The 17,778-nt window shown below is 37.9% G+C and overlaps 1 protein-coding gene across 1 annotated transcript; it reads right to left on the bottom strand.

Moving 5' to 3' along the window:
- Positions 1–3,786: 3,786 nt before the first annotated feature.
- Positions 3,787–16,868, bottom strand: vtg3 (vitellogenin 3, phosvitinless). Its single transcript, XM_073875816.1, is given in 27 exon segments — positions 3,787–4,483; positions 4,646–4,739; positions 4,834–4,972; positions 5,070–5,215; positions 5,563–5,772; positions 8,163–8,231; positions 8,339–8,445; positions 8,529–8,688; positions 8,765–9,089; positions 9,836–9,924; positions 10,031–10,219; positions 10,322–10,441; positions 10,532–10,633; positions 12,590–12,714; positions 12,800–12,897; positions 12,977–13,188; positions 13,363–13,587; positions 13,724–13,849; positions 13,938–14,103; positions 14,181–14,338; positions 14,453–14,603; positions 14,684–14,832; positions 14,920–15,081; positions 15,179–15,430; positions 15,550–15,701; positions 16,578–16,598; positions 16,732–16,868. Coding segments are annotated over 26 exon segments (3,807 nt in total). The 5' UTR covers positions 16,805–16,868; the 3' UTR covers positions 3,787–4,483; positions 4,646–4,658.
- Between the last annotated feature and the right edge of the window lie 910 nt (positions 16,869–17,778).

Raw genomic sequence — 17,778 nt, 5'->3', positions numbered from 1 at the left:
CTACGATGATTTTCAAGTGCAACTTAAGTTACGAAGCTTTTGGGAAACAGCCCGTAATTCTAAGATGATTCATACGATCGTTTTTACGATCTACTTAGCCTTACGATGCTTTTGGGAAACCCGGCCCTGAACATGATACAGCAATTCTCGAATCAGGAACTGATTGTTACAGTTATGGATTCATGTCCAAGGAACTGAGAATCAAAGAACTGAGAGCCACACATGCTGGACAAAAGTGAGTTGCTGTGCTGATACTATTAATGGCACCATTTATGCAAAATCCACAATAACAAGGTGTTTGAACATAAATGTGTGAAAACAACCACACTACAATGAAAAAAAAATCCACCCACTACTTCTTTCTTATCCTCATTAAGCTTCTCTTAAGAGAGTGGTTCTCAAACTGGGGGCCGGTGCCCCCTAGGGGGGCCACGAAATGGTGCCGGGGGTCCCAGTTTTATGACATTTTATAAAATACATTAATTTATCATTAATTTCTGTGTAATAAAACCTAAAAAATAAGTCTACTAACCAACAGCACTACTTTGTATAATTTAATACGTTTTGTTGAATTAAAATGTTCTGTTTTAGAACAACGTTGTCATAAATTTTCTTTGGGGGGGCCGCAAATGAATTCACTGTACTCAAGGGGGGCCGCCCGCTGAAAAAGTTTGAGAACCACTGTCTTAAGACATGTAATTTTGATTCTATTAGCAATGTGATGTCACTACACTGACGGTCCTGTATTACCATAGTTTCTGCCCTCAGCAAGTGTATGCCATTTTCTCTGCACTTCTCTGCCAAATTCTATTATAAGGTAAGGGAGCTAGGAACAGTAACTCATTCACGAATTTAAAGGTACACACATGAAACTGTGCATTTTTGCTCCCACCCAAATAGGGGATTTTTGGACATGTTATTATAAATGATCTGTGGTATATTTTGAGCTGAAATTTCACAGGCAGATTTTAGACACACCTGAGACTTATATTACATCTTGTAAAACTGGTCATAATAAGCGCCCTTCAAAGGACAAGTTCGGTATTTTACACTTAAAGCCCTGTTTTCAGATTGTTTGTGATGAAATAGAACGGTTTTGACTGAAATTTGGACATATGATGCTGGCCCGAGAATTTTCGGTTTCTGTTGTATCACCCCACCACCTCTACAATGGCATCATAGGTGAACTAGACCAATCCTTCCTAAAATGCATTAAACTTTTGTTTACAAAGACGTGAAACTCTCCGAGTGGTCGGGGGTGTTCACTGGTGTGCTCACACGGGAATCGCTGCAAAAGATGCTTTCCAACAGGTGTTTTAGCATTCGTTGTAAACTTGTGGACCTATTTTTCCAAACGCCTCACACCCGTACATTCTTCCGTTGAGAGCTTGAATAATAGACACTCCAGCCCAGTTGGTGGCGATAATCCGCCTTTGCCAAATGCAAGAATACAAACAACGTTCCCGGCGGCGGAGTAATACCGTACATCACACCATATCTAATACAAGTCAATGGAGTTGGACAAAAACTACGATAAAACCTGTTGGAAAGCATCTTTTGCAGCGATTTTTGTGTGAGCATATCAGTGAACACCCCTGACCACTCGGTGAGTTTCACGTCTTTGTAAACGAAAGTTTGTTCCAGTGCACCTATAGAGCCATTGTAGAGGTGGGGGTGATACAACAAACACCCAAAAATTCTTGGGCCAGCATCATATGTCCAAATTTTAGTCAAAACCGTTTTATTCATCATAAACAATCTGAAAACAGGGCTTTAAGTGTAAAATATCGAACTTGTCCTTTAAATTATAACGTATTGGAAATGTGCATGGTATGGCTAGTTATATTAAATGTAATTTGTTATTGAAGGTGCTTTAGTTGCAGAACATCAATGTCGGAATCTTATCCAATTTTAATCAACCATATGCTCTTACACATGACTTTACTTGAATGTGTCTGAATAAACTTTTCCCTTCTAGATGATAGAATTAGATTTGAATGACGTCATTATATGAGGACATTAAAAAACTGGTAAACCATTTTTTTGAATCGGTTCTTTGAAATGAACTGTTCGAAAGAACCTGGGCTGCATTTCCCGATAACGTTGACTCTTAGCGCGCTACGAAGACTCTTAAGTTAAACCTTAACTACAGGTTTACCTTTTCTAGGCGTGTTTCCCGAACTGTACCTTAGCGGGTTTCTTAAGGTATACTTTCTTACGTACGACGTTACCAGGTGCTGTCCATGGCGATGGTGCTGAATAGGTTGATATCGATTGCTCGACAATCAATTGTTCACTTTATGTAATAGGTACTTCGCTGCGTTACGAGAGAGCGGTGTTATTTATTAAAGAAACATTTCAGAAATAGAAAAAGTTACATTTATTAGGAATATCTGGTAAAAATATTTCAAATTGCAAACAACTAAATATAAACCTTGTATATTTTATTTTATATCAAACCCATGCAAAACTCGCAACTTCATGTCCAAAAGTATAATGCATAAACTGCTTAAATGCATCCATTATTCCTTCACCTTAAAGGATAATTTATATTAGGGGTTCCCAATAAATGCGTTGCACAGGGAAATAAGGTGGGTCGTGCAAGTCACCTGGCTTGGCATTACACTTAAAATGTAGAAAAACAAATTGTTGTTCATTAGTTCACGCGTTTATGTGTTTGGACACTGCGCAAGCAGCGCGTTTACAATGCGGATAACGCTTAATGGACGCATTTCTGGAGCCGCGCCTGTCTGTTAACCTTAAATATAACATAAAATATATATTATATGATATAATGGGTTGATAAATATATAGTATGATTGTTTTAGGTTTAAGCTTTGATTAGTTTTAATGTGGAAAATTTGTTGACCTTATACAAGCAATTATCAAGTGGAGCATTTTCTTTTTAATGTTTATAAAGAATATGGCATGCAGTTGCCTCAAAGTTATAAAAAATTAAAAAAACTTCGATGCAAAGTCGAATTAACATCAATAATAATATTTAGGAAAATCAACAATTATGATTTCGTGATGAATGTGCTCCCGTGTGGCATGCAATTTTTTTAACTTGATTTGTTTTATTTGCAGCTAAAATAGCCGGTAAACTAAAGATTTAACGGATATGAAATGCACAAATAAAATAGTAAGATTCGCTGTGTAGCTGCCTGCCATAGTTTCACCAACTCCTCCACCCAAAATCTTTTTTTAATAGTTTCTTTAGCCTGTAATAATAGTTCACAGCTGATGTTCCTTTGGAAAAAAATATTAAAAATCTAACAATCATCAGTGTAATAATGTCTAATTATGTGAATGTTTTATTCTTTAAATAAATAAAAAATGCCTAATTTAACACGGAGTGTACTTCAACTTTTTTTTAAACAGATATTTAGTTATATAGACTGCAATCTACACAAGCTTTTATCACAGTGATGGCCCCTAGCGGAGTCAAGTGGGATAAGGTATAGCTAAGAGTGCTCCAGACCAACCTTCCGAACGAACGACTTACAGAAGTGATACGTAACTAAGAACGTTTCGGGAAACACGTATTAACGATAAGGTACAGCTTGAGGTACAACTTAAGAACGACGTAGAGCTAAGAAGGTTTCGGGGAACGCAGCCCTGATCATAGAAAAGAATGTGACTTTCCATCATTAATTAAAAGTACAATGACAAAGCATTTCTTACAACTCAAAATTGGCTTCCCAGTGGCCTCATAATCATGTTTAGTAGTTGTGTAGCAACTAACCAATGAGGTTAAAATGGTGGAAAATGTAATAGAACCAGCAGTTAATCAGAGAGATTTAATATATTTTATCTACTTGGAAGCAAGCCATGTTACATTCTCCACTACGACATATACATTGTATGTATTGTCTATGCTAAATTTCTGATATTAAAATTATTCTTGTTCCAGGGACATCCTAAACTGGAATTTAAGCATTAATCCTAAAACAGCTGGTTGATTAATAAGTGATAGATAAAGCAGGATACACTGTATGCTTCATTTGTACTGTTGTATATTCCACAGTAAATACTAGCATACATTTGAATATGCAGATTTTTGAGAATTTCTTAAAGGGGTAGTTCACATAAAAATGAAAAATCTATCATTTACCAACCACCTGTATGAGTTTCTTTATTCTGTGTATAAGTTTCTTTATAACATGTTTTGATACATGATTGTAACTACAGCTGACGTACCTATTGACTTTTTCCTACTACAGCAGTCAATAGATAGTGTCAATTATGTGGTTACAATCATTTATCAAAATATCTTTTTTTTTTTTTTTAAGAAAAGAAAGAAGCTTAAACAGGTTTAAAGAACACGAAGGTGAGTAAACGATGACAGAATTTTCTTTTATTAGGTAAACTATCCCTTTAAACACATAACTATAGGCAATGTCAAAAATATACAAATGATTCAGAATAATTAGATGATCTCTTTTCTCTGATGTTGGTCGTCCAGGTCATCTGCAACATCAACCTGTGAAAGACAGTGAGATACTGAATCATGTACACTACTGATGAAAAGCATTATTGATAGATAATACTGTACTTTATGAAAAAACAATTCAAAACTATTTAATATTTTAGGATCTAGATGCACTTAAGAAGCATGCACACGGTCAGTGAATTTTTTGTTTACCTGAATTGACCTGTTAGGTTGACATGGTCATGTTTGCTTTTTCAAAACCCACAAGTTCAATCATTGAAGGAATTGTCCTTTTGTAGATTGTTCGCTGGGTAGGAAGAAACAATGTTTTATCAGTCAACAAAAACAACAAGGTGATCATAAATGTCAAAAATTGTTATTGTCTTTCTTATGACAGCAACCTCAGGGACTTTCAGTTTCAGGTCAAAGGTCTGTGGTGAGGAGACCACAAAACTGGCAGATGCTTGACGTTCTGGATTTTTCTCATGTTTCTGGTGGAAGCCCATAAGATAAGACATCCCAGGCACATATTCTTCAATCCTGAAGATGTATAAAAAGATTAATTAAAGCCTAATTAATTAATTAATTACAGGTATGTCAGAATTCGAGTGTTATATCATGGGGAAACTAAATTTACCTCTGACTGAATGCCGTGAACATTGAGGGCAGGGACCCCCAGGTTATTTTGGTGTACAATGACGGTTTAGCCTCTGGTTGACACGCTGTAGACACCCTCATAGATATGTCGTAAGTCTGACACTCTGCGCCCCATCGGAGATGGGCCTAGATAATGCGAGGAGAAAACTGAAGTGATTTTGAAAACAATAAGTATGAAACAAACTTACAGTGCTTAAAACACATTCGAATAATCGTTTCATGAATTTGCCCTATGGACGGTTTCATTAGACACACACACACGCACAGTTACGGTTTATCGGAAGTCACATTTGTTCCATGAAAGCCATTTGCTTATGTTGTTACTGTTGAAACCGCTACAGAGCCCAAGGTCTGTTTAGCTGGTTGACCTTGTTAAGAAACTGGTCAGATCACCAACACCCAAAACACAACATATTCTGGTATTTTAAGCAGGGCATCTATAGTGTGAAGACTATAATGTAAAAATAGAGTACCTTAGCTGATGAATGGCTCTTATCCAAATTTGCATTGGCACACATTTTCCAGTTGGCTTCTTCTTCAATTTCAGATACTATCATTTCAATGTCATCTCTCTGGCCTGTTGGCAAATAAAAGGCTACGCCCTCATAGCCCAGCGGCTTTGCAGCCTGACTGAGAGCAAGTGCTTTAACTGTGGCAACAGGTTCTGGGGTGACGTCAAGAACCTACAGCATGGAGACAATGTCAGAACTTATATGTTTGATTGTACAGTGGCAAGAAAAAGTAATTTGAACCCCTAGGAATGAACTGTTTTCCTACAGTGATTTGCCATAAAATGTGATCTGGTCGCCATTTAGGTCACAACAATAGACAAACACAATGTGCATAAGCTGACAACACACCTATTATTAAACATTCACAGTCTAAGTGAACCTTTGGATTTAATAGCTTGTTGAACCTTCTTTGACATTAATTACTTCAAGCATGCACTTTTAGTAGTTCTGAATCATAACTGCACATTTTTCAGAAGGAACCGGTTCAACTCAGACTTATTTGTGGGATGTCTGGCGTGAACCGCTCTCTTGAGTTCATTCAGGTTTAGGTCTGAGCTCTGCCTAGGCCACTAAAAATGGCACTTTGTTTTTCAACCAAAGCCAGTATGTGTTGGATTTACTTTGATGCTTAAGGTATTTGTCCTGGTGCATCAAACCACTTCTACCGAGTCTCAACTGGCGACAGCCACCCTGACATTTTCCTGTAGGATATTTTGTTAAACTTGGGAATTCATTTTTCCCTCGATGATGGCAAGTGGTCCAGGTCCTGAGGAAGCAAAGCATGCCCAAATCATGATGTACCCTCCACCATACTTCACTATTGGGATGATGTTTTGATGTCGGTAAACTGTGCTCTTTTTTCACCATAGTATTTTTCCAGAACAACTCAACTTTTGGTTCACAGTCCATAAAATATTTGTTTTGCAAACTTCAGGCTCACATCAATGTTTTTCGGGAGAGCAGCAGCTTCCTCTGTAGTGTTCTGCCGTAGACACTGTGCCTTTTCAAAGACTTGCGTATGGTAGACTTATGAACAGAGATGTGTGCCAGTTTCAATGATGTCTTCAAGCCTTTAGCTGATACTCATGGGGTCTTATTTACTTCAATGACTATTCTACGTTGTACCTTAGGAGTCATCTAGGCTGTGCACCCACTTCTAGGCAGGGTAGCTACAGTATTTAACTGTCTCCATTTATAGAAAATTTGTCTACCCACTAAACACAGGACGTCGAATAGACGTGCAGATCGTGTCTATATTGGGTCCGTCGGTCCATGACCAATTCTGGACATCTATTCGACGTCCAAACTAGGTCCACTATTTGGACGTCCAACCATGACCCTATTTGGACGTCATATTTACGGCCAACATTTGACGTTTAAACTGGGTAATTTTTTGGACGTCATTTGGACGTCATATTTACGGGCAACATTTGACGTTTAAACTGGGTAATTTTTTGGACGTCATTTGGACGTCATATTTACGGGCAACATTTGAACTGGGTAATTCTTTGGAGGTCATTTGGACGTCTTTGACAGGCCTATGTCTGTATTACATGATTAGGCCTATAAAAAAATTTTTATTTACAAATATCAGCATTATTGTACCAACATGATTAATACTTACGAATAGTCTATATTATTTTATACAGTACTGTGTTTTCTGCTTTCTTTATTTATATACAAATTCATCTAAATGTACAATTAAAAATCTGTAATTAAATGCGTAGTTCGTTATTTTACAATTTATGATCATACTAACAATTTAACATGAAAATATTCTCACCTGTTCTCATAATGTTGCGTTCGTGTTATGAATGCAATAAGTGTGCCTTATATACTGAATTTACATATGGCCTTGTGGCTGAGTGGTTAGCGACATTGGCATGTAATCCAGAGATCGGTGGTTCGAAACCCGCGGCCGGCAGGAAATGACTGAAACGTTCGGTGTTGCAATGGATGGGTGAAGTGCAGAGACAATCATTTCTTTTCGCTTTCATGTCTTTTTTCCTTACACGGAGGTCCTACGGATGTAAACATTTAGACGTGCAAAAGACGTCGCAAAAAAGACGTCGCCTGGCGTTACAAAACAACCCCTTTTATGTACCGAATTCGGACGTCCAAAAATTCCATGAAAAAGACGTCATTCTGACGTCACTTTGCGCAGTGGGTAACTGTCGACTAATGGATGTCTAAACATTTTGGGTTTGTTTGTATCCCTTTTCAGCCGTATGGACTGCAACATCTCTTGATCGGATATCTTTACAGTAGAGAACTACTTTCATTAAAGTATTTAGTCTATGGGTTCACTTACATTTTCCTCCAGCACTGTTATTGTTTAATGGGTGTTATAAAAAAGAGAATTATTTGTGTGTTGTCAGCTTATGCACATTGTGTTTGTCTATTGTTGTGACCTAGATGAGGATCAAAACACATTGTATGGCAAATCATTGTAGAAAACTAGTTCATTCCTAGGGGTTCACATACTTTTTTGCCACTGTATGTGTATTTTCCTGTTATAGGTATATAACTTGCAAAAGTCATTAAATGTACTTGCACGTTACCTCAGATGCTGGGATTAAGCCGGACAGACTGTTTTCTCCACAGGAGAAGATTGACTTATCTCTCATGTCCTAAACAGAAGAGTGAACATTAGCAAATAATTTATAGGTTACCATAGTGAATAATTTTGCCACAAGAACTAATAATAAACATTCAGGGATAAACACAGATGATGTACCTTGAGCATTCTGTGGTTGACGTCCATCACTTCACTGACGTGTGGAGGAGGTTTACTACCTGTGTTGACCTGAATCTGAATCTTATCTATAGGTTTGGCTCCTTTAACTTTGAAAAAAGCAACACGTGATTAAAAGAACCCATGAAAATAAACTCTTGAGTATATACAAGCTTATTAAGGTTCACATTACCTGGTTCAAGCTGCCATGAAAAACGTGTATGCCCCAGGAAGTAGTACAGTGGATATTCCTGATGGTAATGTGATCGCTTGGCTTCTGCTTCAATGCAGATTGCAGTTCCATAAATCTTGGACTCTGCGCATTGCTTGATCTTTACCTCAGAGTCCTCATTCTGCCTCAGAAAACACTGATTTTTAGCTTCCAAACATATCTATTTTAAGTGTAGACTTAAAATAGGACTGTTGTACCTGTTCATCCCTGGAGGTGGGTAATATTCGTCTGGCCAGTGGCAGGCTCTGCTGTGAGGCTTCTGCCTCGGGCATCATAGGAGTTACTTTAGCAGCAGATGGATCCTCAATGTTTCTCACCACAGCATACACATTAGAACTGAATGAAATCAACTCGGTGGGTGTTTTGCTCGGAGTCAAATTCAATTCATACTTCCGCTCCTTCATGTTTATTTTTAAGCCAAATGTCCATGGCATGCCAATGACTGCCTTACTCTTTAGTTCGATTCCACACTGGAAGAGATCCGTGTTGATTCCATGAAAGACAAAATGATCCTTTGTCACCCTGTAAGCAGAAGGGAATTCATCCTTCAGGAAGGAAAAACCATCTTACAATGCCACGTGTTTGAACCAATAGTTCATCCTAAAATAAAAATTACCCCATAATTTATTCACCTAATGCCATCCGAGTCTCATGACCATGTGTTTCGTCATGATGCATATGACATCTATTCATGAGATTTATAGGATAGTGATGAGATTCACAAGAACCAATATATCTTACCAACATGTAGGTGGCCTGCCACCATTTTTTGATGTTATTTAATATAACTATTGTGTTCAGATGAAGAAAGGAAGGCATATACACCTAGGATGGTATTAATGTGAGTAAACTATGGGGTGATTTTTGTTTTTTGGAGGGGGGGGTGAACTATTCACAAAAATTGATACTTTTATGTGTGGTATTGCCATTATTTGGGCAAAACAACATTTACCAAATTCACGTTTATTTTGGCTACTCATAGTCGGACTATATCGGTCTATAGTTAACCTAGAAAAGATGGCTTTTGTCTAGCTTGGTAGTGCTGGACTATAAAGTCATTGTATTTCTTTTTGGCAAGTACAACCTGTAGAAAGTAGGCACAATGAGTAATTTTGTTTTTCAAATTGCATTTAGTATTAATTTAACCAGGTCTTGTTCGTGTTGTTACCTAATTTACACAATTACTCCAATGAACAAAACAGTGCCAAAACACACAGTGTGTGAATTTTCCCCCAGATGAATCACAGCTTATGAACTTTGTACATTACCCAGCAAAGCCATCTGTCTGCAGGGAGATATCTGAGCTTAGAAGCTCACCCAGATGTTACTTATGTGGAGGATTAAATTAAGCTTTAGCAAAAAACAAAATAAATTATAATTAAAGCATTAAGCAGCAACTTTATAATAAAAGAAGTAAATTGAAAAATTAAAAAATATTAAACAACATTATAAAGCTTATCACCTTTCATTGTAACAACATTTACAATGGGAAAATATTTGCTAATTTCCACTGGAAGTCCCAGGCAAGTCGGCTGTATGAATCGAGCTTCATACACAAGGTGGGCCTTGGTCCAGTGCCAGGAAGTTCCTTTCTGAACGTTCTGAATCTTTTCCCAAACAGAGCTTTCTTTCCCTGCGGAAGGACTAAGTGACTGAGGAGCACAAAATAAACAATCTCACCAACCCAAAATAACAGGAGAAGCAAGTTATAAAATGCTTAATGTGCTGAAGGAGAGGACGGAATGTTGGAATACCTTTACAATGCTCTGTATAAACTCTCCACTAAAGTCCATCCAAAAGGCTTCTTGGCCAAACACACGTGCATACGCTGATAAAAGAGGCTTGTCTTTTTGGAGGTTTTGCCAGTCAGAGAGCTTATAAAAGATCATTTGGAAGCACATGTATTAGGTAGATGATAGACACAAGTAAAATATTTCATAAATTGGCATACTGAAGATGCTTACAATTTTTAATATAGCAGCAAAATCAGTGACTCCAAAATCTTTGTCAAGCTGAGGGAGTTGTCCTGTTAGCAGCTCTTTGATTCCCTCTGCGCGGACACCAAACTAAAAGAAAAGATTAAACAGGAACAGGTCGATTTCCCAGGGATTAGACTTGTCATAGACTAAAATAAATGTAAGAGCTGTCCAAACTGAAAATAACTTGCACTGACATATCTTAAAATACATCAGTGCCCTTTGTTTTGCCTCAAAATGCACACAATCAATGTTTTTAGTAAGGCATGTTTGTTAAAACTAGTTATATTTCCTTTTTAAACTAAGGTCTAGTCCTGTCTTAAGATAACCCCTGTCCAGGAAACCACCCCTACATGTTGAACAGTGATATCTATATTATAAAATCTCTTTGGCCCTTTCCCAAATGGCACACTTCATGTGGACTTTCGGTCTCGTGGACTTAAATTGCGCGTGTTTGCTTAGTCTATGAGTCCGTAGGTTGTCCCATCTCTCATTTTTAAGCTTTAAAGTGTGCTCATCAGCGCCCCCTTTGCCCCTTGATGCTTCGCGCACTTTACCAACCCAGAAGTCCTTGCGAAAGAGCAATCAGACCAATCCGACGACGGAAGGGAGGAGTTCACCCTGACGGGCAACTTCCCTTCCTATTTCTGGCGTGACGCTCGAGTCTGTCCCAAAACACGACTCCGGTGCACCCACGTCGACTCGCATCAAGGGTCCCTAAAGTCTGCACTCTATGATGTTGGACTCTGAGGAGGACCAGTGTGCCATTGGGGACAGGGCCATTGTCAAGATACATGGCACATTTTTGGGACTCTAAAATTTTAAAATATTGGAAGCAGTAATGCGTAGAAAAACAGGCAGGCAAAGCCAGCAAACACTAAATGGAGTTTAAGTTTACTAAAAACAAGAGTCATGATGGGCAGAGGCAAAGCATACATGAAACAACATTAATATTACATCCGACAACTTACAAACAAACTGCGCAAAGACAGAGTATTTAGACAAGAACTGATGACAGACCAGAAAGAATCAATAACCATGGGAACAGTGGGCAATGGGCAGTGGGTGGAGCATCAATAAAACACCATGACAACAAAGAAGGGGCTGCAGCCTTCCAAGGCCGTATTTGAAGGCCAGTGATGTTACCGGGCCATGACAAACGCTGTCCCAATTCTGAGGCTCCTTCACCTGCAGCCTCCAAATGTTGCCTTTGTTTCCCCTGAAACCCAGGATCCATAGATGGTTCCTTCACAGCCTTGGCTATCCCAGGATTCAATGCGCGCCTGTGACGTCTGGGTATTTTGAAATCAACTTTCAGAACCGTAGTTAAATAAAAGTGTATTTTGCAAATTTAAGGTCCTTGTCACTATTTTATTATTATAAAATATCTTTTAGTGATGTGAATTAAAATTATTGCTGCAATATTGTGCATGTTGCGTTTTACTTTTGTATATTTCTAAGGTTTTATATACTTTGGGGTAGTTTAATCTGCATAAATGTGTCATATTTTCTTGAATAAAAATACAAATATTTGGCTCCATATTTATTTTTTTAATTTATTTATCTATTTATTAAGTCTGATAGGTCTCAGTTTTTAGGCTTGTTTGGACCCATGTGGAGCCACTAGAACTGACAGGCTGATGATGCCAAAGTACAGTGAGAGCGATTCAAAATCATATTTCGCTGTATGATTTCTCGAAATGCACTTGTGGTACTTTGACGTCATTCGCCTGTCAGTTCTTCCGCCGCTGCATGTGGTCGAACAAGCCTGTTGTGTCCTGCTGACAAGCGTAGTGGGTGGGAACCGCAAGTAACACAACTCAGTTTGCTTCGTGGACTTTAGATGCTGCAGCCTTCAAATTCCAAGTCTTGCCTTCAAGGTCCGTGGATGCACCCAAAAACCAGGGAACAACAGAGACTTTAAAACGATAACGGAATATAGTTGTATATTGAACAGTGGGTGGCGGTATGTGCTTAGACCACCAGTCTGTCATTAAATAAACAGAAGATTTTAAACAGATGCGTTAACTTTAAATGTTTGATTACCTCAAGCCATTGCAGTATTCTCCCAATGAAATGAACTTTCCCCTTTAACATTAGTTCTGTGGGTAAGAGACTTGATCCATTTTGCAGTATATAAAGGTCATTGGAATTTCCAAACAAAAAGTCATCTAAAGAGTTAAGAAACAACATTAAGACATTTAAGGTTATTACATGTTATAAGCTAATGTTGTGACAGAGTATAAAAGAACTCACTATGAAACCAGTCTAAGTGCACATTCTTGCTGTAACGGTAACTCAGGTGACCGAGTCTGCGTGAGAGAATTTTCATGGCAACATTACAGGCAGTGGATCTGTTTTTGGAGAAAGAAAGCTAGGTAAGCATTAAGGAATTTTGGGTAACGAAAACAGTACACATTCAAGCAAGCTTACAGATGTTGATTATCAGGAGTCTTGGACTTGGCAATGCCTCTGAGCAGAGAGTAGGAAAAGCTGGCCACCTGCAGGTCATTCTCTTCAAGGAGAACCTCACTTATTACTGAGACCAGAGCTATGGATGGCTTGGTCTCTAGAAGCACCATGCAGGCCAGCATTCGGACTTCAGCTGGAAGAGTCCTCTGTACAAAGAGGCTCAGGACAATATCCTGTACACTGTACACATGCACACCACAAGGCAAAGTAAAGTAAAAATGCCCATCTGTTGATGGTAACCCTTGTTAGAGAAAGTTTGTGTTACATTTAGAGCACACTTCTTTAATGCTAGTGTGATAACTGCTTGTAGAAATGTTGTTTCTTGGTCACCATATTGCTTATGAAACACTTACACTGTGGGGGTCCCTACTTGCAAGCAGTCGGAAAGCTTGGACAGCAGCTCCCTGTACTCTGGTGGGAAGTTTTTCAGCTCCGACTGAGTATCCTGGGAGGAACTTTAGGATAGTCTTGATACTGGAGGGATGAGCTGCATTTCCTAAAGCCTTCAGGGCAAGAACCATGTCCTCTTCAGTGTTTTTACCCAGTGCACCAACAGCCATATCCAGCAAAGGCTGGATACCATTATTTACAAAAATAGAGAGACAAAACCAATAAAGACATAAGTTCTACCAAACGCTTACAGGTTAATGGATAATATTGGTATACATTATCTCACAAGCAAAGAGACAAATAAAGGACCATATATACCTGCACTACTGTGACAGGACAAGGATCAGTATAAACACAGTATCTGTACAGTAGAGAACCATATGCTAAAACCACAGTGTTCCACAGGAGACGATGGGATTTACTGAAGGGAATTGTCAGGAACTCCTGAAAGCAAATCAGAACACCATAATGTAGGAAAATTGTAAATATAACTCTCGGTGGTGACAAAAGATTGACAAGGTCTCTTACTTACCTGGGCTAATGCTACTGACACAGGTTCTGCAGACAAGTGGTTAAAAGCTACTACCAGAGCCTGTCCTGCCTCATTTGCAGTGATGTCTCCTGCTTTAAATCTGGCCTCTAGAAACTTGAGAATTCTCTCATCTGTTACTTCCACAACTAAGTCCAGGAACCACCTCCTGAAGACCAAAAACAGTCTCAGTATAAGGAGGTGATCTTAGATTGGATCCTACTTTGACAAGTGTTCATAAAATACCTGTGCTCATCATTTCCCGCAAGCTGCTTCCATAACTGCTCCAGATTATCAATAGTTGCCACACGCAACAACTGAATTAAATCCAGAATGTCTGTACTGGTTGCACCATCCACATGATATATGTTAGCTTGTGCCAAGCGCTTGATCAAATCTACAATCTGCTGGAGAACAGGGTGAATTAAATGGTATATGTAAGACATAGTGCAGCGCTTATATATATACACATTTGTCTATGTTAATATGTTTATCTGTTGATATTCTTGGATGTTTGCCTTCGGCACTGGATCGTTCAGGTTGATCATCAGAAGAGGAATTGGTTTAAGGTCTTTTTCAGTCTTGTACATCAGGTTGCCTCTACTCTGCACCTGCCCGGTCACTATTTTATCTGTTGTGTCAGACACTTTGAGGAGTTCAATGTCCCGTCTGCAAAAGTAGCACAGCTGGGTCATCCGTAATCACAAGTGTTGCTACCACCTTTTGATGTTAGTGTACATAGAACTTACAATGCCAGCATTCTGGAGTTTCCTCCCTTCACATTGAACGGAGAGAAGTACTGACGTTCCTGAGCGTATGCCTTAGTGATCAGACCACCTTCTGCTGTGGACTTCACTGTGTAGATGTATTTCACAGTAGATACAATGTTGTCACCCCTCTGTCCAAGTCCAAACAATGTTAATCAGAGTTTTACATTAAACGTCTAATTTCAATCTAATTGCAATGTCGTGGTAGAGAGCCTCACCTGTTTGTTGAGTTTGTCTTCAGTTGCGAGAGCCATGCCTCGATACAAAGCTGCTGGTTGCTGACAATTGCTAATATCAACCAACTGAGTGAGCGTCAGTTCTTTGGCACTGGGGTCTTCTTCAACAGTATAACTACTCTGGCACACACCATGAATTCCCAACTATAGAAAGACAAAATGGTATAATATTTTGATAACCCCATAAAGGAATACTTGTATGAATAGGTTGTTTCCTCTAAATATAATGTGAGTTTTGTACCTCAAGCAGTTCATAAAAACTTTGTGTTGTTTTGACCGTGACTTGTAAAAATCCCAGTAAACCTCTCACAATATTTACTACGGCATTCGAGACGCCAGGCGCCGTGCGGATATCAGTCACTTGTCCTTTTGAGAACTCGAAAACAATTGGTTGGCTGAACTCAGCAGACAGACGCTTGGTGAGTTTTTGTGAAGGGTTGAAGACACCTTTCCCAGGGATGCCATTAAAGTCTTCAAAGTCTACATTTGAGATCTTCAAAACAATGTTTTTATTTAATGTTTAGCAAAGTGCTGAGTGTACATTAAACAGTATTTGATTAAATTGGTTCACTACTAAAAAGTAACTGGATAGAAGTAACAGTGTGTTAATACCTGAAGGACAAAGGTTTGTGGAGATTCCCCAATGATTTTGAAAGTGCACCTCATTTTCAGGGCGGACTCCACTAGGTCTGGCATTTCTCGCCCCACTCGTACCAGTCCTTCATATTTATACTCGTACGTCTTTTTAGAGTTCAGGAAAGGCTCTACAGTATTGACCATTAAAATATAAAAATATATATTTAATCAAAAGTGAACTATTATTATCTAATATACATCTAAATCCTAAAAAATGTAGGGTAGGCATGACATATTTAACAAATGTATAGCTTTAAACCTAATTTAGGTGTTTAGACACAACAACAAAAAGCATTTTTACAACCTATTAATCAGAGTACATTGACTACTCTTCATAGGGGGCAATTAACTTTATTTAACTCCTTCGCCGCCATTGACGAGATATCTCGAGATATCTCGTCAATCAAGAGAAAACGCTTCCCTGCCAATGCCAATGCCAATAGCGGTATTGTCTTTCCGCAATACCGCTATTATCCACCAGGTCCTTCCGCAACTTTTTAAACCTGGAAGTATTGCCCTGGCAAGCGGCTGCATGTCCGTGTCTGTTTTAAAGATGGCTCTGAATGGGATCTCTATGAAAAGTCCGTCACAAAAATGGAATTATCTCAGCTTTTAGCTCAAAATGTGGTGTTTTGCAGAAACCTACCCATATTCAAAAGCTGATTACAAAAGAAATACTGAAGGTAGGATGAAACATTTTTTTTGAAAGCAGAGGGTCTGTTCTTTCATTTGGTATATTGTATGTTTATATATTTAAAGAAGAACGTTTTCTGGAAGGCATTAAACTTTTGTGAAAATCATGAAAAACGCTGGCGCTGGCAACTTTTTTAAAAAATGCTGGCGGCGAAAGAGTTAATAATATTAATTGTTATTATTATTAATAATATTTATTTTATTGTTATATACAGTATATATTTGTGAATTATTATTATTATTATTAGAGTAAATAATAAAATTTGTATTTTACTTTATGGGTGATGTACAGCTGTATGGTGTTTACATACCGTAATTGACATTCTCACTGGCTAATGGACGAACAAAAAGAAACAATTACATTTGATATTACATTTAAATTAACATATATATGTATATACACTGTATGAAGTTGCATTAATGCATTAATGTAAATTAACTGTGTTCTGTAGTGTATGTACTCACCAGCAAAAGCCACCAGGAGACAAAGATACAGCTGCCACATGGCGAGTGGTGAGATCAGTAACTTGGACATCATCTTTTATAGCAGGGGTCTATCTTACCCTCCTACTTTATTATCTGATTTAGTCAGTGAGGTGAAGTGACCCTGTGGCATGTTGTCCTGCAGTATCATCTAAAATATTATCATTTTAACTGCAGTTTTAAATACATGTATTCCTTCTTAATTTTGGGTTCTGCAGTAAGTATTGTGCAATGACATGACAGAATAATATAAAAGGGCCTGTTGCTTATGACTAGTACAGAAAAAAGCGAAGTGTACCTTTAACTAAGTTTAAAAGCACATAAAATGTATGTATAGTGGCATTACAGAATTGCTGTGAGTAAACAGAACAAGAGGACAAAGGTGTGAGACAGGTCAATGTGATCACTGACAGTGTCAGCAAGACCTGTTTAAAGAGCAAGCAACCTGCTAAACAAATAATATCTGATCTTCAAACCCTAAATTATGCACAAACACACATCAGCACATGTTGAATCACGAATAGAGGTCATTACATGTTTTAAAACCATAAAAACCATATTATGCTGTTTTTTTACCTCTTATCTGATTGTGATCATATAAAGAGTTTGGTTCCAAAACAAAATAAATACATTTTGACTAATTTCTGTAAAAACGTGTTTTCAAGAAAGTGACAAGATGAAAACCACTATTACCACTGTTACAAACTTTCACATAGCATCTTTAGGTTATAATAACATTAAAAGTTCAAATCCATAATTTGATTTTTAAAGATTTATTATAAAAACAGATTATTTTTTTCCCACAGAATGCAATAAATCAAAAAAGTATTTTTTTCAAAATGCTATAAATCTATTAAATCAATGTATAAATGTGCATTTATCTTTGCCATGTTATATTCATTTAGTTGACTAGTGGTATACACTGATTAAAAAAATAAACATTAATGGCATTAATCAAAACACTTACTTTGTCATATTAATAACACTGTCATTGCTGCTGTCATCATTGGAACTTTGTCGCTGAACTTT

Source organism: Misgurnus anguillicaudatus, chromosome 14 (genome assembly GCF_027580225.2).
Source record: "Misgurnus anguillicaudatus chromosome 14, ASM2758022v2, whole genome shotgun sequence".
Lineage (NCBI taxonomy): Eukaryota > Metazoa > Chordata > Actinopteri > Cypriniformes > Cobitidae > Misgurnus > Misgurnus anguillicaudatus.
Note: the sequence above shows the minus strand (reverse complement) of the source record. Positions and strands in the feature narration are given on the sequence as shown.